This window comes from Aquila chrysaetos, chromosome 6, assembly GCF_900496995.4.
Source record: "Aquila chrysaetos chrysaetos chromosome 6, bAquChr1.4, whole genome shotgun sequence".
Classification (NCBI taxonomy): Eukaryota; Metazoa; Chordata; class Aves; order Accipitriformes; family Accipitridae; genus Aquila; species Aquila chrysaetos.
The window spans coordinates 1,243,146-1,267,580 of record NC_044009.1 but is presented as its reverse complement, the minus strand read 5'-3'; the positions used below and the strand labels follow the sequence as shown (position 1 = coordinate 1,267,580).

General features: G+C 45.5%; 1 protein-coding gene across 2 annotated transcripts in view; it reads left to right on the top strand.

Annotated features, from left to right (window-relative positions):
• Nucleotides 1-23,949, top strand: part of PRDM16 (PR/SET domain 16) — a 350,362-nt gene extending 326,413 nt beyond the window's left edge. The window contains exons 11-17 of one of the 2 annotated variants that reach the window (XM_030018556.1): nucleotides 2,891-3,060; nucleotides 5,018-5,095; nucleotides 11,159-11,328; nucleotides 12,150-12,324; nucleotides 13,353-13,583; nucleotides 14,547-14,721; nucleotides 17,302-23,949. In XM_030018556.1, the coding sequence (XP_029874416.1) occupies nucleotides 2,891-3,060; nucleotides 5,018-5,095; nucleotides 11,159-11,328; nucleotides 12,150-12,324; nucleotides 13,353-13,583; nucleotides 14,547-14,721; nucleotides 17,302-17,436 (1,134 nt within the window). In that variant the 3' untranslated portion in view covers nucleotides 17,437-23,949. The remainder of the gene's footprint in view (nucleotides 1-2,890; nucleotides 3,061-5,017; nucleotides 5,096-11,158; nucleotides 11,329-12,149; nucleotides 12,325-13,352; nucleotides 13,584-14,546; nucleotides 14,722-17,301) is intronic. The other variant, XM_030018558.1, reaches the window with a different exon arrangement.
• Nucleotides 23,950-24,435: the final 486 nt, after the last annotated feature.

The following is a 24,435-nucleotide window of genomic DNA, read 5'->3' as shown; positions in this document are numbered from 1 at the left end:
AAGCAACCCAACAAGACGATGAGAAACGTTCAGACCCTGAGCAGGAGCAAGCATTGGGTGGAAGGTTGTTAACATTGTTCCTGAAATCCTGACCACGTCCTCTTCCCATGGCAATGAAAAGATGTGGAAGGTCTGGTTATCTCTAATAGCTTATCACACAGAATAGCCTAAAAGTTACAATCACTCGAGCCCGAAACTTCCTGGTAATTAATTTTTAATAAAGCGGGTTGCTGTGTAAAGATCACTTGATCTAGAGCGTTGCTGTTCCCATGCTATGTAATCAGTCAGGTATCTCAAATACGGTGAACGAAGACAGGCCATTTGTTCAAGAACATGTGAGATTTTTACTACCAGATCCCCATCCGATACCACCCTGGCTCTTTTCCTAAGAAATCATATTTCAGGGGCTCCTGCTTCTGTCTTCTTCGTTAGGACCGATGTTCATATACCGGGTCGCTTAGAGGCACGGTCTACGTGTGTTTCTCTCGCTCTAAACGCGAGTCTGGTCTCAGCCTTTTCTCCTGTGAATAACTCCCCAGCTCTCAGAGGGCCCTGGGTGGGATGTGGTTAAGCCAAAAGATGTGATGAAGACTGAGCGTTCAGAAGATGCTTTCTCTCTCAAAATGAATTTCAGGCAACTTTTATTTCTTAGCCAGTTGTTGACGGTAGTTTCTCTGCTTGGATGGGAGTTATTCTTACATTGTCTATTTTAAATGAAACTCTGGACAACATAAATAAATGGTGTAACTTTTTGATAACTTAATGGAAAACCTTTTCTCACCTGTTAAGTTTCTTTTCTTCTCCCTTTCTTTTTTATTATAACCAGGCAGTTGTTCCCTAAATAGCAAAGTGCCTTTACCACTGGAGAGGCTATGGCCAGTGTTTAGAATTTTAAAATAAGCCTACGGCTATCAAGCCAGCAAACATCTCTGACTAAGTGCCTAAAGAACAGGGCACAACAAAAGATATCTCCAGGTACTCCAGCAAAGGGCTGAGTGGCATAGCTCTGAAAGATCCGGATAGCATTTTAACATGATGGTTTTGTTACATGACTGGCAGCTGGGGCAGAGCTTTTGCTGTAAATGATCAAGTAACCTTTTCAAGTGGCTGGCGCTAAGTATTACTTACTATTTATCATGGGCTGGGAGCCTCCAACTAAGGGGCCGTGGATCTATTATCGGGAAATGGGTTTTACTACTCCTCTTTTTTACAGCTTATGAATGGTTGTCAGCCTTCCACAATGTATTCTTTGGTGATTAAGACAACTTTTTTTTATAGTCATACATTTTAAACAATATCTTGGCTCTCTTTCCCCGCCCCCGAGCCCAGTTTAATAAAGTGTAAACGTGCAAAAGGTCAGCCCTTCCTGTACAATAGAGCATCTAGTTTTGATATATGGCTTCCTACTGCCTTCCGCTCGCTCGCTGTCCCCCCAGCTCTCGGGCTGACTCGCCGCTCAGGCTCCCGCTCCCCCCAGCGCTCCCTTCTTTCCCGGTGATGTCATCTGCAGCGAGGAGGCAGCTTTATTGCTGCCTTGTTTGTTTTATCCGTGTTTTCTGCTTGGTATCTGGAAAGCACTCTCAAGAGCGCATGAAGTTGAACGTTGGAGATGTCAGCATAGTCCTCCGAGTTGCGTTTCTCTCTTGGATTTGGATTGCCTCTTTTGCTCAAATGAAAGTAAAAGTGGTTTGCTTTAGGTAGGATTTTTATGCGTATCCTTTTTTTTGCGCCCAGGCCAACGTCTTTCTTTGCTTCTTTGCTTTCCTTCCGCTTCTCCCGTATCTCCAGGTTTTACCCTTTCTCCCTCTTTCTGGTGTGGTGTTTAATCCAGCGCTGCTGTGAGAACACGGCCATTGCCGACTCATGCAAACTAAAGCTGGTAAAGGCACCCAGAAACATTTTATTCGGTGTCACATCTCTAGGCCTGTATGCCTGCCACTCCCATCCAAACAGGCTTTCAAAGCACACGTTGTGGTCCTCCTAACCGTAACTCATCCAGCCACAGCTCACACTGGGTATTTTGGCTGGAATTCCCTTTCACTCCAGGAAGTTCAGCCATCTCCCACCCATCCTTCCATCACCTTTACTGGCTTCTGAACCTTCCTTACATATAATTAAAATGTTGGCCTCTTCGCTAGGCAAACTCTCTGCGGACCCGCTCCATCCTGCGTCTGATCTTAACTCCTCGTCTTCCCCAGCTGCTCCCTCCTCACCCCTCCAGCCTCAGCCTCTCTGGCTCAGCTCCCCGATCAGCAGTCAGGCGTTCCCGCGCGCTCCGTCCCGCTCCACTTTGGCCAGGATTCTTCTGCCTCCTGCCCAAAACTTCTCTGTCCTCTCTAACCCGGGGTCGCCTGCCTACCTGCCTGCCTGCAGCTCGCTGCTGCCGTCCCTCGGAGCCCCTGCGAGGGTAACGGGTGCCGTATGAGAAATCAAACCTCCTTGCATTCCAAGGCTTTTGTTTTGAGTGCAAGAGGAGGGTTTGGACAGTGAGTTCTACATCCAGCAGTTGACCATGGTCTAATTTCAGTGTCATCCCTGGAAAAGGGAAGCCAAGCACGTTCTGAGATGATTTTTAATCTGAAATGCTGAAAGTAAGCACACGCACATTGCAGAAGGTAAACGAGTGCCTGATTTCTGAGATCTCATGCTTACTGCTTGGCTTTGCCAGTTGTACCTTTTCAGATTTCTCTGAGCCCGATATGCTATTTCCCTCTTTCCTGGCTGGGTTCAGTGGCTCCATTTCACGCTGTGCAGCTAGCTTCTGAGGGTGAGAGCAAACATCAGCAGCAGGCTTTGACCAACACACTAGTGCTGAAAGACGTGCTTTATGCATCAGATGCTGTTCTTCCTGTGGATTTTTATGACCTGAGGTCTTGCCTTGTACTTGTAGATGTCAGCCATAGAAACAATGACAGAGAAACTGGAGAGTTTTGCAGCCATGAAGGCAGACACTGGCACTTCCCTGCAGCCCCTTCCACATCACCCGTTCAACTTCCGATCTCCACCGCCCACGCTATCCGATCCCATCCTGCGCAAGGGCAAGGAGCGTTACACCTGCAGGTAAGGGCCTGGGCACCCCGCAGGGGCGAGACCGTACCCCCGGCTTGTTGAGGCAGCCCTGGGAGAATGCCGCCCCGGCTGGGAAGCTGCAGCAGACACCAGCGTGCGGAGAGCGACTTCCCATGGACATCTGTACTGTCTCGGCAGGGGTGGGAGGGAAAACAAGAAGCTGCAGAATTAGAACAGAGCATTCTGATGACTAATTCACTCTGAAATAGCTTGTTTTGTCTGGTAGAAAATCAGCATCTTCTGTTTTCTTTGTAATTTTTAATAACCTTGAGAGCAGATCTGGAGATTCTCAAGCAAATGGAATTCTCCAAGCCAAGCCTCTCACGTGTGGTAGCAAATGCCACAGTTTCCAATGCGAGCGCCATCTCAGCTATGTCCAATGTCAGCCGTGCAAAATAATGGAATTTAAAAAAAGGCATACAGTAAACAACTTTTTCAAACACAATTGTATCCACAGAAATACTTACGTATCCATTGCAGTTCTAAACGCTTGTATCGGAGCAGATCACTGGGGAATAAAAACCTGTATCTGCTTACGCAGCTTTACCTGCAACTACTAGAGGTTCTCATGGTGGCTCCCACTGCATTTTTCTTGGGTGCAGTATGTGGGTACATATTTTGTTTGACGTATCTCTTATGTTGAACTTTGCCACAAAAGCTATGGGCTCAAATTTCGGTTGAGTATTTAGAAATTTGAGGTTTCTACCTACAACAGGGACTAAACTTATATTTAGATGTAGACTCACAAGTTAACATTTGGGTTTTCGTTGTTGATGAACTCTCACATGACCCATTCATCTTCAGGACATCTGAAGGTGCTGAATGTCTCAGAAATTAAGCAAGCCTCCTCATATCTTCCTTCTACCACAGAAAGCATCAGGTTTCATAGTCACAGAATGTAACGCTTCATCCTTAATATTTTATTTCCCAATTAATACTTTTATTTTTATACCTCACTTCCTTTTGAGGGAAGGTTTACTGTGAATCAGATTTATTGTGGAACACAGTTCCTTCTCTTATTTCATTTCCTATTGCCACATTTCCTTATTCTATGCAGACTGTCAAACTCACAGCAGTATATCCCGATAACAGTAACACAACGTTGCAGCATTTATCCAGAATAAGATTTTGTGAATTCTGAGAAGGATGATCAAGTAGATTCCATATGATAAGCAACTAAACAGGGCTATAAAGGAGATGTATAAAAATCTCAAGCGACGGACAATAGGAATAGGCAGCGATTAAACGCTCTTTGTCCTAATGCAGGAACAAGGTATTAGCGAATGCAGTTACTGAGCGACAGGTTCAAACAAGCAGGAGGTTCTTTTACACAACACACAGTTCAGCAGAGGAACTGATTGCCTTAGGAGTTTGTGGATGTCCAAAGCTTACGTGCGTTCAAAAAACTTTTAGAAAAATAGATGGAAGAAAGTCAGCAAAAGGCATCAAACACAACTTCTCAACCTTGGGCTCAGGAGGCTCTTCATCTGCAGATGGAAGCTGGGAGAATGTCTTAGGGGTGGGTCCCTACATCCTGACTGTGTTCCTATATACTTGCCCAGGCCTCCAAGATAAGCTACGAAGTCAGCCAGCATTTGGGTCCCAACTGGGTGTTCTGATAGGGTTTTTTCTTTTTCCTGCCCTTCCCAATGATGCAGCATCATCGACTGTCGTTCTGTGTCTCTGATGGAAATGGGTTACACTGGTATCTCGCCACTGTGAACCTTGGTATTCTGGGGTGGGTGTCGCTCAGAGAGTTTTTACCTCCACGTCTTCCTCCCTCAGTACCTAGGTGCTTCGAGTTACTAGTGCCTAAAGGGATTTTCCCATTTTGGGAGCGGTATCAAAATGAGTGAGGTCGATGGTAGCTGGTGATACAGTGTGTGTAAATGATGCGGTGTGGCAGGACGTTCGTGCACTGATGGTTACTTTGGCTTTCACTGTCTAGGTACTGTGGTAAGATCTTCCCACGCTCAGCAAATCTGACAAGGCATCTGCGGACACACACTGGAGAACAGCCCTACAGGTGACGTTGTCCCCCAGATAAAACCCCTTTCCCAACACACTCCTCATTCACCGCTGTGTTATTTTTTCTCCTTTCTATAAAGCTGTGCCAACATAATACCGCAGTCCTGTAGCATTACATACAATGATTCATAGGATTGTATATTATGTGTACCAGCCAAAAATAATCAGGCTTGGCAGCTTGAAGATAGACACTTAACTTATATTTAGATGTATGCTGGCAAATGAGTGGTCTGATTTGCAGTGTTGTTTCACACTCACATTAACCATTCATCTCAAGGACAGCTGAAGGTGCTGAATGTCTCTGAAAATCGGGCTGTTTTGAAGGGCTTGCCAGTAAGTTAACTGCTGGGTCTAGCTAGATTTTTTTTTTTTTTCTTCTTTTCCTAATGCGTATCAGAGGTGCCTGGAATAGTGGATCAAAAAACAAAAGAAAATCCCTGTAGTATATCTGCTTTAAAATCTAAGTTAGGGAGTATCCTACCTTAAATCGCAAAGTTTAAAAAGAGCAATCAGAGAGGGGAAGTTCACAGGCTGCTTCACGTGTTCAGCTGGGTGTTTAAGGTAGAAGGCTGAACTACTATTTCCTGCTAGCTGCGGACAAGGTGATCTGATTTTTGTACTTCACTTTGCATTGTGTCTATGCAAAAGGACACGTTGCAAAACTGCCCATCTCTTCCCCCGGACGAGACCCTGCACGCAGGCATGGCGTTCCAGCCTGGGCACACACAGGTGCTGGTTCTCGTAAAGAGACTCCTCTTTAAGTGAGTGTTCTAAACTTGAGTAAAACCTCCAAGAAAATACATGTAAGTATGCATGTGTGTGTATGGGTATATAAAGGAATATTTCTCATGGAAGACCAAGTGGAAATTTTTTCCCCCCAGTATTTTCTCCTGGTGTTTTGCAGTCAGTTTCAAAAAACTTTGGCAAAAAAACCCATGCTTTGGTTGATTTCTTGTTAGAGTAAGTACATATGTGATCAAAAGTGAATGAACGACGAATTGAGAACTCACTGAAAATCAAGTGTTGTGTTTTCCATAATGTGAGTAAGTGTTTTGCGCTTTGTCAAACGATAGTAACAATCCAAACAGTTTCATTTTTGGTAGCTGATATTATCGTGTTTCCATACCCAGTCATAAGTTCACAACAAAGCTAATGTAATAGTTATTACAGAAAGAGAAACACAAACAAATTTATGAGCAGCAAAAGGCCATGTGGTCAAATACATCAAATTTTTATGCTCAGTTTAACTTAAGAAGCTACCCTCTCCCACATTGTAATCCCTGGTACATACGGAGTCAATTTTTTTTTCCATACAGAGTCATGCAGAATTTTGAGTGCAGACATTAGGTAAATCAAAAATAAATAAAAAAACTCTCCAAAGCAGACATATATTTTGGAACCATTCCCCGTTCTGATTTTTTCAGTTGCGTTATTTGATACGCCTTGAATGAATACTGTGTATTCACTATACACCCCTGTCTGACTAAAGTGCTTGCTCCCGATTATTCAGAGATTGTTAGTTCAGTTTTCTTCCAAAAAAGGAGACTTGCAACTTAACAAAGGTTAGGAAAATAAAGATTTATTTGATCTGGTCTTCTCCCAGAAAATGGCCTGTGTGTTTTTTTTTGTAACAGAGGTTTGACTTCTGGACAATGTTGCATTATAATAGCACTCCTGAGAGTTAGTGCTACGTTTACAGAAGAGCTTAATTATCATTGATTTTCTTCTGCTCTCAGAGAACTGAGATTTCCAACTTCTGCAGCAATAATTGTTTTGAAAGCTTGTTTTTTAAATGCCGACTTTACGCAGGTAAAAGGAGGTTGCTGGCTTTTCAGTGTTTTACTGATGTCTCTCGTATAACTTTCCTTTCGTTTGTTTAAATGTTTTTTCTTTTGATCCTGCCAGTGTGATACCGTCATCCAAATATGAATTAAAATGTTCTTAAAGCTAACCTAAACTGACCAAGTGTCCAAGTGTAGATCAAGAAACAGGCAGGCCAGAAAATAAGGTGCTTTGATTTTGATTTCTGATCGTCATTGATAAGCGATGTGTTTTTTACCAAGTCACTTAAACTTCCTAGGTGTCTATTTAAGTATGTATAAAGTAGGAATTAATAGCACATGAGCAATAAGGAGGCAAGTTAAGTCTTTTTGTAAAGGGAAAGTGCTACATGTTTTTCGAAGGGTAAGAAACACCTGGTAACGCACTTTACTTCCTAAAAATCAACTGATTTGAAAAGACTCAAAGACAATATGCTCTACAGTGAAATTCGACATGCTCCTTTTCACTCTTCTTTTCCGCACCAAATCTAAAATTCAGTGGTATGCATTTCAAAACCCAAGGGTAAGGACTATCAAACGTAACGGTTCCTTTCAGAGAACTGCAGAATAAGTTGGGCTTGTAAAATCACGTCGGACTTCCCTGGAAAATCAGGTCGTAAGAAATAGGACTTCGTTGTCATTCTGAGCTTACCAAGCAAAATCCAGAAGAGGCAGTTTTTAGTGAAGCTCCTTATGCTTGCAGCATGTGAACATAAGGGTGTATTGTCATCGTGGGTTTGCTGCTTAGTTTTGTTTTCATTCTCTGGAATCACAGAATCACATAAACTACATAAAACCTGGACTGGGAACAACCAGAAGCTATTTGATTCAGCAAGACTTTATTTTCTTCTTTCAAATGTCCATTCCCTCCAGGATGCCATCTAATTGATTCTTGAATTACACCCAATCCTGAAGCATTGCCTGTGAGGCTGTGATTCCTCCTATAAAGATGTGCTTCCTGACGTCTGTTTTGAATTTGTTTTTCTTTAATTTCCTTCTAGGCCCCCGTGTCCTGTTATCTGCATTAAGCTGAAACTAACAGCTATAAAGCTGACGTCTACCGTGTCATTTCAGATTGCACATAGTTCAATAAAAATCTCTTATTCCTCATTTTCTTTTTTTTAAAATGTAGCCTACATTCATCCCTGGTATAAATGCACTTGAGATTAAGGAGTTACTCAGAGGAAGAGTAGCTGTCCGTGTGTTTTATGCTTTGTTACTGCAATTCTGTCTTTACAGCTCACACGGATCATCAAATAAGTGTAAAATTTTGCAAGCGCCGTCATGCTGTTGAAACTTTACAAAGCATGCTATCAAATGCCTTACTGTCACGTTTGAAGTGTTACCAAACTGTCGTAGTCGTATAGTGATTAGTTCAGTTACTCGTTCTTAAGTTACTGGCTTTTGCTGTCTTATTTTTCCCCTTCCAGTTGTATTATATCAGGTATCTGAGTTCCCTCAAGCTCTGAGGATTGCCTGCCATTCCTCGGAGCTCCCGAGTTCCAGCTTTGGCTTGCTCTTAGCCATCATTCACTCCCACTTTCTATTTCTTTAGCCCATCGGTGTGTTACTTTAAACTGATAAGGAAGAAACTTTACTAGCATTTTGTCAGTGTGTTTACAAAGCAAATACCGCTTCTTTGGAGTTTTATTCTTCTCCTGCCTCGGTGTTCACCTCTTCCCTGAATTTAAGCTGGCTCCTCTGTCTGGGTCATTTATTTAGATTAAAACCAGCAGAGATCCAAGTCCCGACCCCTCTGGGACCACAAATAATACAGTACGTCTCCCTCATCCCTTTGCTTTCAGACATTAGCTATTGCTCCTTTCGAATGCCCCTCTGTTTTCTATTTTTTTAACAAGCTCTTTATCCTTTCTCTGTACCCTAGCCTGGATCCACATAGCTCATAGTTAGAGCAAGGACCTGTCAAAGGGAACTTTTCAAAGACTTCCTGAACATCTAAATAAATTGACGTACAGGAGGCCAGGTCGTTCTTGCCTTACGCATGCAAGCGCTCCCTTTGAAGTCGCTGGAGCTGCTCCTGTGAGTAATGTAGGTGAGACCCGGCCTGGGTGCGCGGGGCAGCCGAGAGCACGGCGGTGCTCGGGAGCCCCGATGCCCGTGTCGTGTCCCGCCGTGGGCAAACACGACTAAAGGAGAGGTTGGCGTGGGAGGGCGTAGAGGGGGACGGGCAGGGAGTGAGAACCTGCGGCATCAGCAGAGACGAGGAGGGGGCTGCTGATCCAATACTGGAACTACGCTGGGCAAAACGCCTTAGGCAAGTCCTGTGGAATGCCAGGGATACTGGGGTATTGGCCGTTTTGGACATTTCAGCTTTCTGAAGTGCCGAGCGGTAGAAGCTGCCGAAGCCTGGCAGCTCCTGAAAGCAGGTTCGTTGTTTTGCTAGCAGATAGGAGGAGAATAAGAGCTGGAAATCTGTGCATGTTTAACTCTCCGTATACAAACTGTGCTTGTTCTTGCTGATGTTCAAGTAACGTCTTGTTTTCTTTAGTTGTTCAATTTGTGTTTTTTGAAAAAATGAACAACTTTGGAACCTTGAGAAAACCGTGGTTTAAAAAGAGATTTTGCCTTCTTCCTAGGTTAATCGTAGTAGAGGTTCATTATTTGAAATACCTCTATTCTTTTTAGTGATTTAACAGTAGGAAATTCGGAGGTGGACATGGAATCCATAAACACGCAGCGAGAGAGAGTGTTTCATAAGTGTATCTCTGCTATTTCCAAAAATAATACCAATTTATTTTTAGAGACCAAATAAAAATCACAGCTGTAGCACATCTGGAAATGGTGTGTGTGTTTCACAGCATAGATTTTTTTATACTTGCACCTCCTTCCCACATTTGAACCTGTTGTGTTTGTAGGAAACAATACTACGTCCTTAGTGTCACGGCAAACCCAGCTTCATACTTGAATGACACGGGCACAAGATGAGCTCTGTGTGCCCTCTTCACGTAATGAACTACGGGCATTCCGAAAACATGCACAAATGCATCGCCATCGTCATGCCTTGTCGAATAGTAGCTCAGCTCAGTGGGACAAATTTTGCTCTCGGTTAGAGGAACACAGAGCAGTTCTGCTAAAGCAAGCGGTTTTGTTCTGGAATTACAAGGGCTTAAGAACAGTTTTTATTTTGTCCCGTAAGTGTCCAGGATTTGCAGAGGTCTGTAGCGGAGAAAGGATTCTACTTCTCATGGGTTTTGGAAGTAGAGCCGTGAGGAAAGCAGCTTTGTTGAGGTACAAATGACATATTTAAAGGGAGATCTAATGAGGGATTCAGGCGGATTCAAAGAGGAATTAGATTTTCTGTAGCTTTAGTACTGAAACTCTTCAGTGTGGCTCAAAGCTGCCCTCTTCAGTACATCGGCTGCCTTCTTGTTCGGCGCCGGAGGAGAAGTCCAGGGCTGAGTTCACAAAGCACCACGGCTTAGCAAAGCCTTGTTTTTATTTGGAGGGAATCTGGATCCGGGGGGGGGGGGGTGGCAACTTTGAACAAGCTTCCAACACATCTACCATGGGTCCTGCAGAGGTTTGTTTCAAAGAGGGAACATTTCTTCACTCAGCAGTTTCCCTAAACATTCTGGCTTGGCTCCTTACATTCCACATTTTTTCATCATAAACCAGATACTCACTGCATAGGAGTAAATCTTATCCTGTTTGGAAACTATGGTGTATTTCTTGGGAGCTATTGTGCTATAATAATAACTGTAATTACCTTTAAAGGCATGCTGTACTGCCTACATCTGGAGTACCACAAGGAATTTCACAAATAAATCTGGAGTTTTCTGTGTGTCCAGATAACTGTGTCATGTAGGGAAATGCTAGCTAATAACTATTTTATACATTTAACCTCCTTTCTTTCTTCTCCTTCTGTCTTCTTTTTCTCCCTCCACAGCCATATTTCACCTACTTCCCCTACATGAGAAGGGTGGAAGAAATAAATTCACCTTTCTTATTTTTACATTCATGTGTGGAAAAGTAATTATTTTGTTTAAAATTCTTATTTGTTTGGAGGACTCGCTTCTTAATTAATCCTAATCCTTTCTTTCTGCTCCTTGAGTAACAATAATATCAGATTTGTCTGGAATGATTAATGCCTTGTGCTTCCCAGGTCCTCAGCTGAGTAAAGATTTATAGACCAACATTTTCTGGTTTTCTGATAGTCAGATTTTTCTTTCTCTTTTTTTTTCCTCACGTTGCACTCTTTGGCATTTGCTTCTATTTTTCAGGTGTAAATACTGTGACAGGTCATTCAGCATTTCCTCCAACCTCCAGCGGCACGTTCGAAACATCCATAACAAGGAGAAGCCATTCAAATGTCACCTGTGTAACCGATGCTTTGGGCAGCAGACCAACTTGGACCGACATCTTAAGAAACACGAACACGAGAACGTTCCAGGTAGGAAAGGGCATGGCTGTGTGGTTCTTTTGGGGCACTGGAGGGAGAAGACACCACGGTCTGGTCTCTCTGGTCACCTTGGGAAGCCTTTCTGGAAAGCACTATTTCTTAAGGCTGAATATCATCAGGTAGCAAAAACCAAATGCCAGCTCCTCGTGCAGCCAAAGATGCGTTTATCCACGGTGCGTAATTGTAACACACACGCACTCATGCACGGGACTCAGCTCTGCCAAGCTCAAGTCACGTATTACTCAAATGTGCCCTTTTCCAATCCATAAAATAGCAATCATGATAACTGACTTCCTGGGGACTCTGTCCAGGGAGCATAACCTCACATTGTGAGATCTCTTGGTCCAATGCTGATGTGGACATGTCAAGCTCTACCACGGGTTTTCAACCTGAAATGCATTTGTAGGTATGTGTGAAGTTCAAGAAGATAAATAGACTTTGCCTCAAGATAAAAACTTAAGGAAGAAATTCCTGTGCTGAAGCCAACTAAGTGATTTCCCAGCCTAGGAAAAAAAAAAATTATGGAAAAGTTACAGGCAAACAGCTATGCAAGGGATGGTGGTTCTTGAATCGCATATACCATCCGGAAATGCTAAATATCACTTACATTTATTTCTCTCTGTAATTCATGTCTGGAAAACACGAGCTTCCTTTGGCAGCCTTGGTCCGTGAGATCTCTCTTAAATGTTAAATCATGAATATATAGCGAGAGGATTGTTGTGTAACATTCCTCCTTTATTTTTCGTCGTAATAATGGCTTTGACAACATCTGATTGTTTCTCCTCTTCTCTTTTCTTGTTTCTCGCACTCAGTGAGCCAGCACTCTGGAGTCATTACAAACCACCTTGGGACCAGTGCCTCTTCCCCAAACTCGGAATCAGACAACCATGCACTTTTAGATGAAAAAGAGGATTCGTATTTCTCTGAAATCAGAAATTTTATTGCAAATAGTGAGATGAATCAAGCATCAACTTTAGCAGATAAAAGGTAGACAAGCAAATAAAGTTATCTGGTGACAAGTATTGTTAACAAGGTTGAAAGACCAGTCAGCCTCTGTCTAGCGCAATAGTCGTGAGAAGACCCAATTTCTTCTCTAGATAAAAATGTGATTATTGAACCGTTACCTTCTGCCATGCAATTACGTGGCATCACTGATCAGAGAGTACTGATTAAGGAGACCGGAGGGACCTGCTTTTCTAGTCTATTAGTTTGTTTCAAATCTATCCATATCACAAGCCTTGTTTTGACTGAGTGGTATTTCACCTGCTACTATCCTGTTTTCACAAACAGCTACTTAATGCTAATACTAAGGTTTAAGTCCAAAATGTAAGTATGAGAAATCCATGTGATGATGTGATCCACGTAAAGAACAGTAAGAAGTGTGGAACATGCTGATGTAAAATTTCTGGTGAAGATGTTAATCTTATTTTATGTCACTTGGTGGCATCCTGTTGGGTTCCAAGTCCATAGCACTGGTGATCTCACTCTCATTCTCTTAACATAATGTAGAACTGCTAGTTTTGCGGAGCCCGTTGGGTCCATATGGGCATGAATAGCAAAAGTAATACGAGAGAGAATTTAGGCCGGCTGTTAGATTACACAGTGAGGAAGCTTCCCCTTTCTTGTTGGTCGAAGGGAGGTTGGTAGAATACTGTAGCACAGAGAAGGAGGAGAGCCGCTTGTCCTGCACATGATGTATTTTAAGAGATAGAAAACTATCATTTAAATCCAGACTAGACAAAATTCTAGGTTGAAAACCTTTGGTGTTGGTATATACTTGAGAGCCTAATTAGCCCTTAAGACACTGCAAAGGCTGATTTTTAAATGCCTGAAACATGTTGGTTTTCCTTGCAGTTTAAATAATATGTATATGTACATAAATATGTCTCTGTATTCATACATGTGTATAAAATTACCAAAGTCTTGTGTTACGGTGAAAATGTACGACTTACGCATTTGGCATCTTTTCTTTTTTTCTTCTCTTTCTTCTTCCCCGCCTTGACCAAATATTTCAGGCCAGAAATCCCAGATATTGATGGCAATTCCCAGTGTCATGGATTAGCAAATGAGAAAACAGAAGATGTGGATGATGAAGATGAAGAACTGGAAGAGGAGGATGACGACAGCCTGACAGGGAAGTCGCAGGATGAAACGGTATCGCCCACCGCAGAGCCCCGAGGAGCATTTGAGGATGAAGAAGATGAAGAGCCCACATCTCTCACCATGAGCTTTGACCACACCCGAAGGTGAGGCGGGCCGTTCCCTTTGAGAAGTCAAAGGGGGCTCAGACTTCTGACCCTGTGTCAGTGGTAGATTGTGAGTGCTGTTGTTTCATTTTTCAAGCCATGTATCATACCTCCAGTTTGATTTAAGCATTCACTTGAGAGATTCCATTTGCACCATGGTGGGGGACATGAAACAAGTGGACTGCTAGGAGAATCTGTGATAAGGTGCATATCCAAGACTTGAGAAGTTGGTGTCAGGAGAGCAGTTAGTCCAGCACAGAAACCAGCATTTTCAGGGTACCACAGTTCAGTGGATAATGTCTTTCTCTCTAAAACACTGGTTAGGGCAAGGGAAGAGGCTTACGTACGCAATCCGTTTTGTGCTGCTCTGCCCGTTTTAGTTGTAGCAAAACGTTGTTGACTTCAAGGGGAGTTCTCGGAGCTTTTTTTTCCCAAGGTCAAGCCATGTCTAGACACTTCGAAAATTAAAGTTTGTTGCCCATAGTATAGGCTTAGCTTTCTTTTTGCCTCAGTTTGCCTCGGTTTCCCAGCTGGTATTCGTAACAAATGTCCCATGATGCAAAGCAGTATCTTACTTGATCTCAGTGCATCACTATTTTCATTGCAACTCAAAGAAAATGCAGCAGTGTTCTTCAGACACTGATCCACTGTCAAAACATTTCAAGGAGCGGACAGCAATTGGACATGTCCACGCAGAAGACCCAAGTGAATTGTAGCCATGCTTAATCACAAATATCTATAGCACTAATGCTTGTTTGTGCATAGCCACGCTCTCCACTTTTTCTTTGCTCCTTGCATTTTGTGTCATTTTTGTGTTTGTCTGTGTCAGTTCACGCATGTGGCTTGTGAGACCTCCATGGTATGTGCATGCAGGCACTGGGTTAGCAACACTCACATTGGCTAGATGTGAACGGTGAGATGAGCTAACAACAGGTCAACCCCTTCCCCTGGTCATTGGTACAGGTGTATTGAGGAGGACGAAGCCGGCTTGTTAGATTTGGAGCAGATGCCGAATTTTGGGAAGGGGCTGGATCTTCGCAAAGCAGCCGAGGAAGCATTTGAAGTTAAAGATGTGTTTAATTCCACCTTAGACTCTGAGACAATAAAACAGACTCTGTACAGGCAGGCTAAAAACCAGGTAGGTATGTGACAGAACATTTTATCTAGCTTGCCGCCAGCACGTACGGTAGGATTAGCAAGCAGCTGGCCTCCTTTAGCTAAGGTTTATTTTCCCCTTCCAGTGAGCAGGAATTCTAACTGTAATGCGTGAATCATACGTGACGCGTGTCTCGTTGCAGCTCTACTGAACTAGAGGAGAAAGGGAGCGGGCATCAGTTTTAGGTCACCAGATCAGTTTATCGTTTAGCCTGTGCTGTGAGAACATGCTTACATAGAAAGATAAGAGGCATCTGTCTGTTTTTATCCGTCTGTGTAAATGTTTTTATGACTATTATTTACTTAAACTTTGGGATGGGTCTTCCGTTGGTATATACTAAGAGACTCGAGGTTTGGTCTGCAGGAACAGTAATAAAGTATCCTTGGGTTTGATTATAAAAGGTGTAACAGACAATAGTATTTCCAGGACTTGCAATCCAGCAAGTCTAGAGGACTTCCTCGGCTATCTCTCTGATTTCTAAAAGCAAACCGTAAAGTGGAAATGTGCCTTGTGAGCTAGACCAGTTCAGACCCACCATGAAACCTCAAAATGACATCTCGGCACCGATTGGAGTTTTGAGAAAAATCTGGAGGTATGGGGCAGATCCAGTTGTGCTTTCTGCTTTTTCATTAAACCAAAATAGTCTAGCTTTGTGAAGTTCATATCTTGATCCCCACAAAAGGATTGTCCCCAAAAAACTGTTCAATGAAGTTACATCGCCGGGCTAGAGAGAGCATACTCAACCCTTCATGGGGGATGAGTACAGCTGTTGCCTTGGAGTCCCTTTCTAAGTTTCAAGCAACAGAGTTTGTCACGAAATCTATTTTAAATGTCCAGCAAAGAACTGGCTTAGTGTGGTTGCCGAGCAGAACATGGGTTTTGATTTATCATCACCCAAAACTTGTGAAATTCTTGTCCTCCTTCATAGTAGGGGCTAGTACTGAAGCTGGGGAAGATCTGCTTGAAGACAGGACACAGCTTTTTGCTGGGTGAAACTGATTTAAGCACAAGCCACTTGCCTGACTCTTACATGTGTTCCTGTTACTAATATGCCAAATGTACTAACTATTTAAGAACAGCTTGCTCTTTCAGAATTTGTACTACGTTGTTAGGTCCAGCCTGCGCTTGGATGGTGCGGGGGGTGGTATTTTTGGTTTTTGGATCAATTTTATAGTGTATGAGATGCAGGACTGGTTATACTTAAATCACAATAAGTAAGTTAAATAATTCAAACCATCTCTTGTGCAGGAAATGTAGTAGTAAAGCAACATTTGTGTGAGCAGCACAGCACTCCTTTGCGGCTGTCTTTCTTTTTAAGCAATTCTAGAAGCGTGCATGTCCATAACGCTACAAAGCTCTACCTCTTCCAGCACGCACCTACAATACATGAATGGGTTGACTTGACAAGTAGATCTGACCCTCAGCTTTTAAGAGGAGAGGCTAAAGTTGGATAACTGGTTCGTATTGTCACCGTTACAGTTGCATTGGGAGGGGTCCTACTGTACTGAGCATTATACTGATATCCCAGATAACGTAATGGTCTTTGTCTGTTGCCCTGCAAAGGATTGCGTGTGGGTGTGAAGGAGAGGGCTACATGGCCACAATTTCACTGCAGAGTAGGAGCATACATTACACCAGCTAGCGTAGACCTGGGAGGGTGGGGACCATGTCCTCCTCTGTTTCAGGTCATGGGTGGCAATTACGTTGGCTTTCACCTCCAGTGTGTGAGGTTGTCATCTGCCTAAGTCTTCACATCACTTGTGTGGGCTGTGAGAGGACACAAAGGTATACGAGACAAGTAGTCTGGGAAGAGGGAGAGCATCTAGGTTACAAAGCAGCAAGCTGGTTGTTATAGAGAAAAGAGAAGTCTCGATGCATTTTTCTCAGCAGACGCTTTTAACCGTTTCACTGCAGCAATAAATCTACCCCGACAAGAACATAGGAACACACCGGTAATGCCAATGAGCATATCATGCCTATATTCCTAAATACCTCCGTGCAGGTTTCGACAGGCACCGGTGGGCTCACGCCAAGCAGATGAGTAGCCTGCTGCCCGCAGCTGCCTGTCGGGTTACAGCTAGCGTGGATATTTCTGTGCCACTTCTGGGGCTTGTGACCGGGCCCTAGCCTCACGTAGTCACTTGCTTGCCTGTAGGTGGACTTTTTGGAAGAACAAAACAAAGTAATTGGCATGCAGCACGTAGCCGCTTTCCCCTGAGAGCAGAGCTTAGGATCAAACGTGCGGGTTTGTGCCCAAGCGCAGAGCCGGCGCAGAATGGGTTCGGTCCCATAAAAGCCGACGGGAGCGATGGCCGCTCCTGACTAACCCTACAGCTGCCTATAAAGTCTGTGGCAAGTTTGAGTAGTTGGAGTGATGGGTGTCATCCCAGCGTGTGGATGTAAGTTTAGACCGGCCAGCAAGGTTCTTGGCCCAGGCCAAAGGATGCCGGCTGGCCTACATTTCCTATACAGTTAGATGGTGCTGTGCTTCACGTGGTTTGTTACAGCCGGTCCTGCGGGTGTATTCACGCCTGTCCTCTGCGTTACTCTTCTCTCCTCCAGGCTTATGCAATGATGCTGTCCCTGTCTGAGAACGCTCCCCTCCACACGTCCTCCCAGAACTCTCTGGGTGCTTGGTTGGACATGGCAGGAGCAGCTTCAGAGTCGGGGACCTTTAACCCCATCAACCACCTCTGAGAGGTCAACAAGGCACTGGCCAGAGTCCAAGCGAGGAGGCGGTGGTGCTGCAATTATCCTAGCAAAAATCCTAGCAAGCAGAAGATGGATGAGAGGGCCTCAGGGAGTCGTCTGGACTTTTGGCTGAGAAGGAAACCTGTCGCATCCGACCTACAAGTCCTGCATTTTTATCTGTCCAGAGTTTTCATTTCTAATTTATCAGAATGAACCTCTCCAAAACTGGATAACCCTGATGCAGCCCTAGGATTTCACAGTCTATAGGAATGGCATGAGCAAGACACGAATTGCAACAGTGCAATCAAACATTGGCCCCTCTAACATTACAAAACAGTATCACTGAGCCAGTAAAGCCTGTAAAGCGTATAAATGAAAGCTTGAAACCAGTCGGTAGCATTTCCTTTCAATTCAGCTGAATAGTGAAGTAATAAGGAAAGAGAGCCAGGTGTGACCTATCCCTGGTGCAATTCTGACATAGTCACTGGAGTTATACCAGGGAAGGGTAAATTCGACCCATTTAATTGACCCCCAAAAGAATTTGAAATTCGGTGCTCCCACAGAAACGCCGTCCTCTCCTTTGTTCCCAACAAAACACACTGGCACGGTGCAGAGCTTCTCGAATGCGAGGCCGCATTGCCTGCAGTCACGATTCACCATATGCAGTGTCCCGTTAGAGAAAGCTTCAGCCTGGAGCATTGCTGAGGTTGGGGTCATCGAGGTATCGTGCAAGTACGTGGTTCACGGTCATCGGCTGTGCCCCGAGCGCCCTTCTGTCTGTGCCGACGCAAGATTAAGAGTGCTTTCCATCTCTGCTAGTGCCTGTGAGCCCGAGCTGCTGCTTGGACTTGAAGCATCCAGAGTGTTTCAGAAAAAGCCATGCTCAGCAAGTCTGCTGGCGAGGGGAGCGGTGGCACTCTGCCCCGCGCTGGCCTGAGTCCCCGCCACTGAGCTGCTGAAAAAGCCTGGATTTGCCCAGGCGGAGAGGTAAACCCTTACCTGGAGAGGGGTAGCTGTGTGTGAGAAAGCGTGTGTGGTAGGCGAGTCTTGCCTTAAGAAGGGCAATCCAGACACATCTTGCGATTTATCTCCCGGGGTTTTTTTAGGCTGACATCCTTTCAGTGTTGATGGTATCTGGGAATTGCAGCAGAAATTTCTGACTCGTGCAGTTGTTTTGGCATGCTGGATGGTTGCTTATGCATCGCACGCTGCCATTTGGCCTATCTTTGAAGTAGAAAGATTAAAATTTCCTTGCCTCAGCAACCTCAGGGGTACAGCCCTCTATTCAGGCACATAGCTAAGAATCGAATTGTCTCTCTGACTCTAAAATCTCGCAGATATTTTAGGAGTGATTTTAAATCGCTTCTGTCTCATCTTCTTTACCGATCCAAAGCAGCCTCCAGAAATGCTGTGATGCTTATGCTATCCTACATTGCAATTACAATCTGCTGTTGGAGCAGTGGTTTTGCAGGTAAAGCTGCATTACAGAATAGTCAGGAAAGCACTTAGACCTTGCAAAGGATAACATTGGCTACAAAGATAAAGTTTAGAATGTGTGGCCTGAGAATTTTCAGATTACAGCATCTAAAAATTAGAAGTGCCACGGGACTACTGCTACCACTGAGTGGAACCGCGTGCCTCTGCATCTCGCCCATTGCAGTTCTGCGTCAGCAGCCTGCTAGGAGTCCGGAGGTGCTCTGGCAGGCTGGCTCTGTGAAGATTGCAGCCAAAGCCAGTGAAGTTGAGAGGAACTTCTCCCATTAATTTCAGCATATTTTAGTGCTGGGTGTGCTTCTAGGAAGTATTTTATCGGGTAGTAACTGCTGGCAGAACTGGGTTAATGGCCGATTTCAGAGAAACAGCACGCAGTGCTTAGTATATCTGCCTGTAAATACTTGACACACGTGGCCTCTCTGCCTGCTTGGCATGGAAAAGAGCAGATGGTGGCTTCTGTGCCAGTCCAGTGGGGAGAAATGCAAAGGGGCAGCCTCATTCCAGCATGCTAAAACAAAGGAAACGGCTACTCAAATAAAGCGGAGGTCGTGTTGGGAACGATAGCTTTGCAATTTGCTCTTTGCACCCAAGAGCACGCGTGCGGCTGGTTTTATATAGCCAGGACCCTCACGCTGGCCACAGAGGAAAGCATCTAGGGTAGCTTTGGTGCAGAAGGAACAAAAGGTAGATGACCAGCATCAGCGTGTTTTCCAAGAAAATTTACCCTTCCTTTTTGGTTTCCCACAACACCCTGTGAAAGTGCCCAAGGCTCTGAGACCAACAGTCAGTGTAACCCGAACTGCTTCATCTATTTGCACAAAGCTCTCGGGCAAATAGAGCCCGAGAGCCGACAATTGTCAAAAGCAACCAGGCTCTGCGAAGGAGATGGGACCTTCCCGTCCCAGCACATCTGCCTCTGCTGCTGCTGCTGCTGCTGCAGTACAGCCCTGCCCAGGCGCTTGGCCTTTAAATTATTCCCACAGGGGCCAACTGAAAATAATAAAAGAATTGTTTCTTTTCCTGATGGAATTTATTTTAATCTGTATATAACTTGTAATTTGTTGCTAATTCTTTCCTTATTTTATTTCTTCCTTAACAGTATTTTTTGCATTAGGTATCATTATTGTGAAGAAATAATGTTAATATAAGTATGTAGTGAAGGACCAAAATTGTGTAATTAAGGTCGTATGTCGTATGATTGATAACCAGGGAGTAGGAAGATTTTGTCCACGTGCCAAATGACCCTGATCAATCCTGCTAGTCGCGCTGCCGATTCTCCAGACAATCATATGTTTTGTTACCTTTGCCTTGAAGCGACCCTCGCGTTAGACGAAGGTTTCTATTTATTTCCTCGGCCGGCTGGAAAGCAAACGCAGCCCCCGCCAGAAAGCGAGCGGCCCCTGCCCACGCGCCCTTCCACCGAGCGCGCCGAGCGATGCCCCCGCGCCGGCGAGCGATGCCACCGCGCCGCGTGTCCCGCCGGCAGCCCCTGCCGCCCGCCGGCACCGAGGTGCAGACCGGGGAGCTGGGGGACGCGGTGCCTCCCCAGAGCCGGGGGCCAGCGGGCGACTCTGCCGAGGGGACGCGGCACGGCAGAGCTGGATCCGTGGCGGACTCGCTCTTCGCCGCAGCAGGGGCGCGCGCCCGTGCCCCGTCCCGGGAAGGCGTCCGGCTTGCGAGCCCTGACCTGCGGCGAGCTGCCAGCTTCGCTCCCGGCGCACGCAGAGAGACTCGTCCAGCGAGCGCTGGCGGGGCCGGGGGCCCATCGCCACCAGCGCGGCCCGGAGAACCACTCGGCCCCCATGGGACTGTCCGGCCCTGCAGGTTCCCAGACCCTGCTCCAGGAGAGCACGGAAGCCTTAAGCGTGGGGATAGATCGGTCCCGTCCCGTTCCAGCACGAAAGCCTGAGCTGGAGCTCTGTGGCTCCTGGCAGCTGCCTGGAGTAAGCCGGACGTCTGAGCATCTTTCCGATAGGGACCGCAGTGCTGTCTGCCTTGTTGGAACAAGATCTGTGGGTAATAGTCAGTGTTTGCGTGCTCTGACCCGATGTTTTGTTCATCGCTGAAGCAATCTTTGAAGAGGTCAGCATCACGCTCCTCGGCGTGAGGAGGTAACGGAGCAGCCGAGGGAGCAGCAGTGAGCTGGTCTCCAAAATGTGGGCCAAGGACTGGGAAATGCCAATGTTACTGTGGGGGATTTATTTGGGGTGTATTTGGTTTTCGGTATCTCAGCCCTCCTGTCCGTTGTGTCTTTTCTTCAGCAGCACGGTTTGTCAGCAGCTCCTCGCTCCGCTCGAGCTTGCGCAGTCGCTGTCTCCCTCGCCGGGCTGTTCGTGCTCCCTGTGGCTCTCCTGGAGTAGGGCTCCTCCTGCGGCGTGCTGCTGGCCAGGGACGGGGAGGTACAATCCAGCCAGGGATTAAGGACATTAAAAATACAGGTTTTAAAATCATGAAATGATTTCTTTTCACGTTTCCTAATTCGGTTTTCTTCCCATTTTGTCTAGCTAGCGTCTCTGTTTGTTGTAGGATCTCCCGACTCCTCTAATTTAGCACTGATTACAAGTTTTAATTTTTCCACCGTTAAGATAAATAAACAGAAAGCCTCTACTGAATCGCTATTTATCTTGTAGCTTTCATTCAATCGCACTTAAAACGTGTTGCAACTTGTAGCAGCTGTTTAGGTTTCAACTTGCTGTTTTAGCAAAAGCAGTCCCTTATTTTGAAGGATGTTTCCCGAGAGGTGCGTGTGTCGAGGAAGGTTCTGCCGTCCAAGCGCAGCTTGCTTCCCAGCGTGGGCGGTGGGGAAGGTCTGGGTCCCTTGGCTTCCACGAGACGTGGAGCGGTAGTGCCACTAACGCCTTGTGCTCAGGAACCGCGACACCGGCGCAATAGAGCGAGGCGCGGGTTGGAATACGGCCCGCTGCTTGGTTGAAGGTCAGGGTGCCGCGTGAGGTGCGAGTTAAACCAAGAGTATCTGTGTAGGATCTATTTATTAAAAGTGTGTTCGCATCTTGTAGCCGTATTGCCATAACAGCGAGGAGGGGAGAACTGTGAATTTTTTGTATGACCAGGTAAGGTTGACAGCCGCTGGCCGTCCCCGGCTGCTCGGCGCCGCTGAAGTGAAGGTACTCCGAGAAGGGACCTTGCTTCTCCTGACTGCGACTTTGACCACGGATAGATCTTTCTGCCTGAGCTAGTGAGGGAGGAGAAAGTAGGTCTGACGGACGTGTTTTCCCGTTCTTTCTCCTGCTCGGGCGCTGGCGGTCGGTCCCGATGCGAATCCCCGTGGCCGATGCAGAAGGCTGCCGGTGCCGCACGACCGCCGTGGTGCCGAGCGCGCGGCCGCGCCGCGTTCTCCCGCGGGTCGGAGGCGCCCGCTTCGCTCTTTGATGCGCGCGGGCGTTCCTGCCAGGCAGCTGGCTGCTCCGGGGGCATGCCCGCAAAATGCGTCCCGTGCCGTCCGGAGCCTGCGCTCCACAGGTCGCGGCAGCAGAAGCGAGCGGGCGCGCAGGGCTGCCCAGGAGCAGCCGGGTGCCAGCAGCGAAGCCAAACCGAACGGGGTTTTAAGCGGCAAAACACACGAGGCGAGTTTGCTCAACCGCGTTCCGGGACAAAACGCAAAGCTTGGTTTCTGTCTTGCTTAAAGCAGCCTAGTGGAAGCTTTCGCTTTCTCCCTAATCAGCACTTAGACTTTCCGTAGACGTTCTCGAAAACGGCTTCTTTTTCACTTCATACGAAGCATTTCGAAAAGCACTTGCACAATGACATGAACGTGTTTGACTCTAAGCATCAAAGCACTGGATTGTGAGCCCCCCTCCCCTCAGCCGACTTCAATCTACTGACTTACATTCGATTTCTACGTGCTGTATTTTGTGTGTGTGTGTGTGGCGGGGGAAGGGGGAAAGCGTCACGGTGCAGGAACCTGCCCGTTTCTGCCCGTCGGAAAACGGGCAGGGAGCGATGCAGTCCGCTCGGCTCAGTGCTGGTAACATAAGGGCAAAACCCTCTGCTCCTAGACGATGGTCAGTAGTGTTCTCCCAAAGCCATGAAACTCCTTCTCTGTAGTGTTGAGTGATACTGTGATTAAAATGTTATTGAATGATTCCAAGGTTCTTTTTCTCTTTCTTCTGTCATTAATTCTTGTCACCACTTTGGAAAAAGAATGAAAAAGAAAAAAAAGGCAGCTTTGATTTCCAAATGTGCAATTCACATGTGAACAAAGTAATTCTGAAAGTAATTCTCAATGTACTTTACATTCTCGTTGCTCTCTTCAAAGCAAGAGATGTTTTGCCCTGATGTCATTTCCAGCCTGCAGAAGATGTAATTTAAAACATATATATATTGTGCTTGCAAGAATCATAAATCTGTGCATCCTATGTCATTCCTTTTCCCATTGTTACAATACAGATATGATTTAGTTTTGTTTTTTTTTTTTTTTTCTTTAGAACTGTATAGTGTTTTTTTAAATCAATTGTAAATGTCTGGTTTTCATATAATGTTTAAAAAACATTGAGAAAGAGGATGGTGCTTGTTCCATATCATTCTTGATTGTATATTGCTTCTGTTATGTTTATAAGTAAACTGTGCATGACTTGTGTTTAGCAGTCATTATTGTGTCTGTTTGTGAAATTTTTATTAAAAAGAAAAAAATTCCGTAGATGCACTTATTGTATATGTGATTAGATTTTGCGTCCGAGGCTAGAAGCCTCGAACTGCCAAGGAAGAAAAAAAAAAAGTGTTGGCAGTTATTAATTAATATGAAATCGCTTTGTTGGGAGCATAATGAAATAAAAGATATGAAGTGTAGAAAATAATTAAAAAAAGCGATTTTACAAATTTCATTTTGATGCTTGTGATAAAAGACAAATGTACTTGTGTAGAGAAATTCCTTTAAAATAATGACTAGAAAAAGCTGATTTTGAGGTTAATGCTGTAGAATAGGAATGTATACCAAATGTAATCTTTCAATGCTACAATGAATTTATACATGAGATTGATATGCAATAAACCTGTGTGCTTTTATAAGCAATGGTCCTGTGAGCTTTTTTCCTTGGAAGAACAACAGAGACACAACACCGCGCACAGTAATGGGGTGTTTGGGTGGGTTTCTTTCTTACTTTGCTAAGAGGCGAGTTGCAAAGGCGTAGGGCGGGCGAGCGAGCCCAGGAATTGAAGGGGAACGTGATAGGAACTGGGGCTTGGACAGGAGGGGTCTGAGGGTGTTGGACATTTAGAAGCAATCTGGTGGAAGAGCTGGATTTCGGAACTTTTATAGTCTGCAGAAGTAACGATGTTTATTCCTCCTCTTCCCAAACAGCTCGTTCCGGTGCAGAAGGAAGCCAGCCCTCCGCCGTCGCTGCTCCTTGCAACGCCGCGCGTCCTCCCGGAGAACCGCGCGGGGCTCTGCGGCGCTGCCCGCCCTCTCTGATGCCCGGCCTGTTCTTCGATTTTTCTCTGACGAGGGGCTGCTTTCCAGGGAGGGCGTGGGGGGGGAGCAGGCAGCCCTGGGAG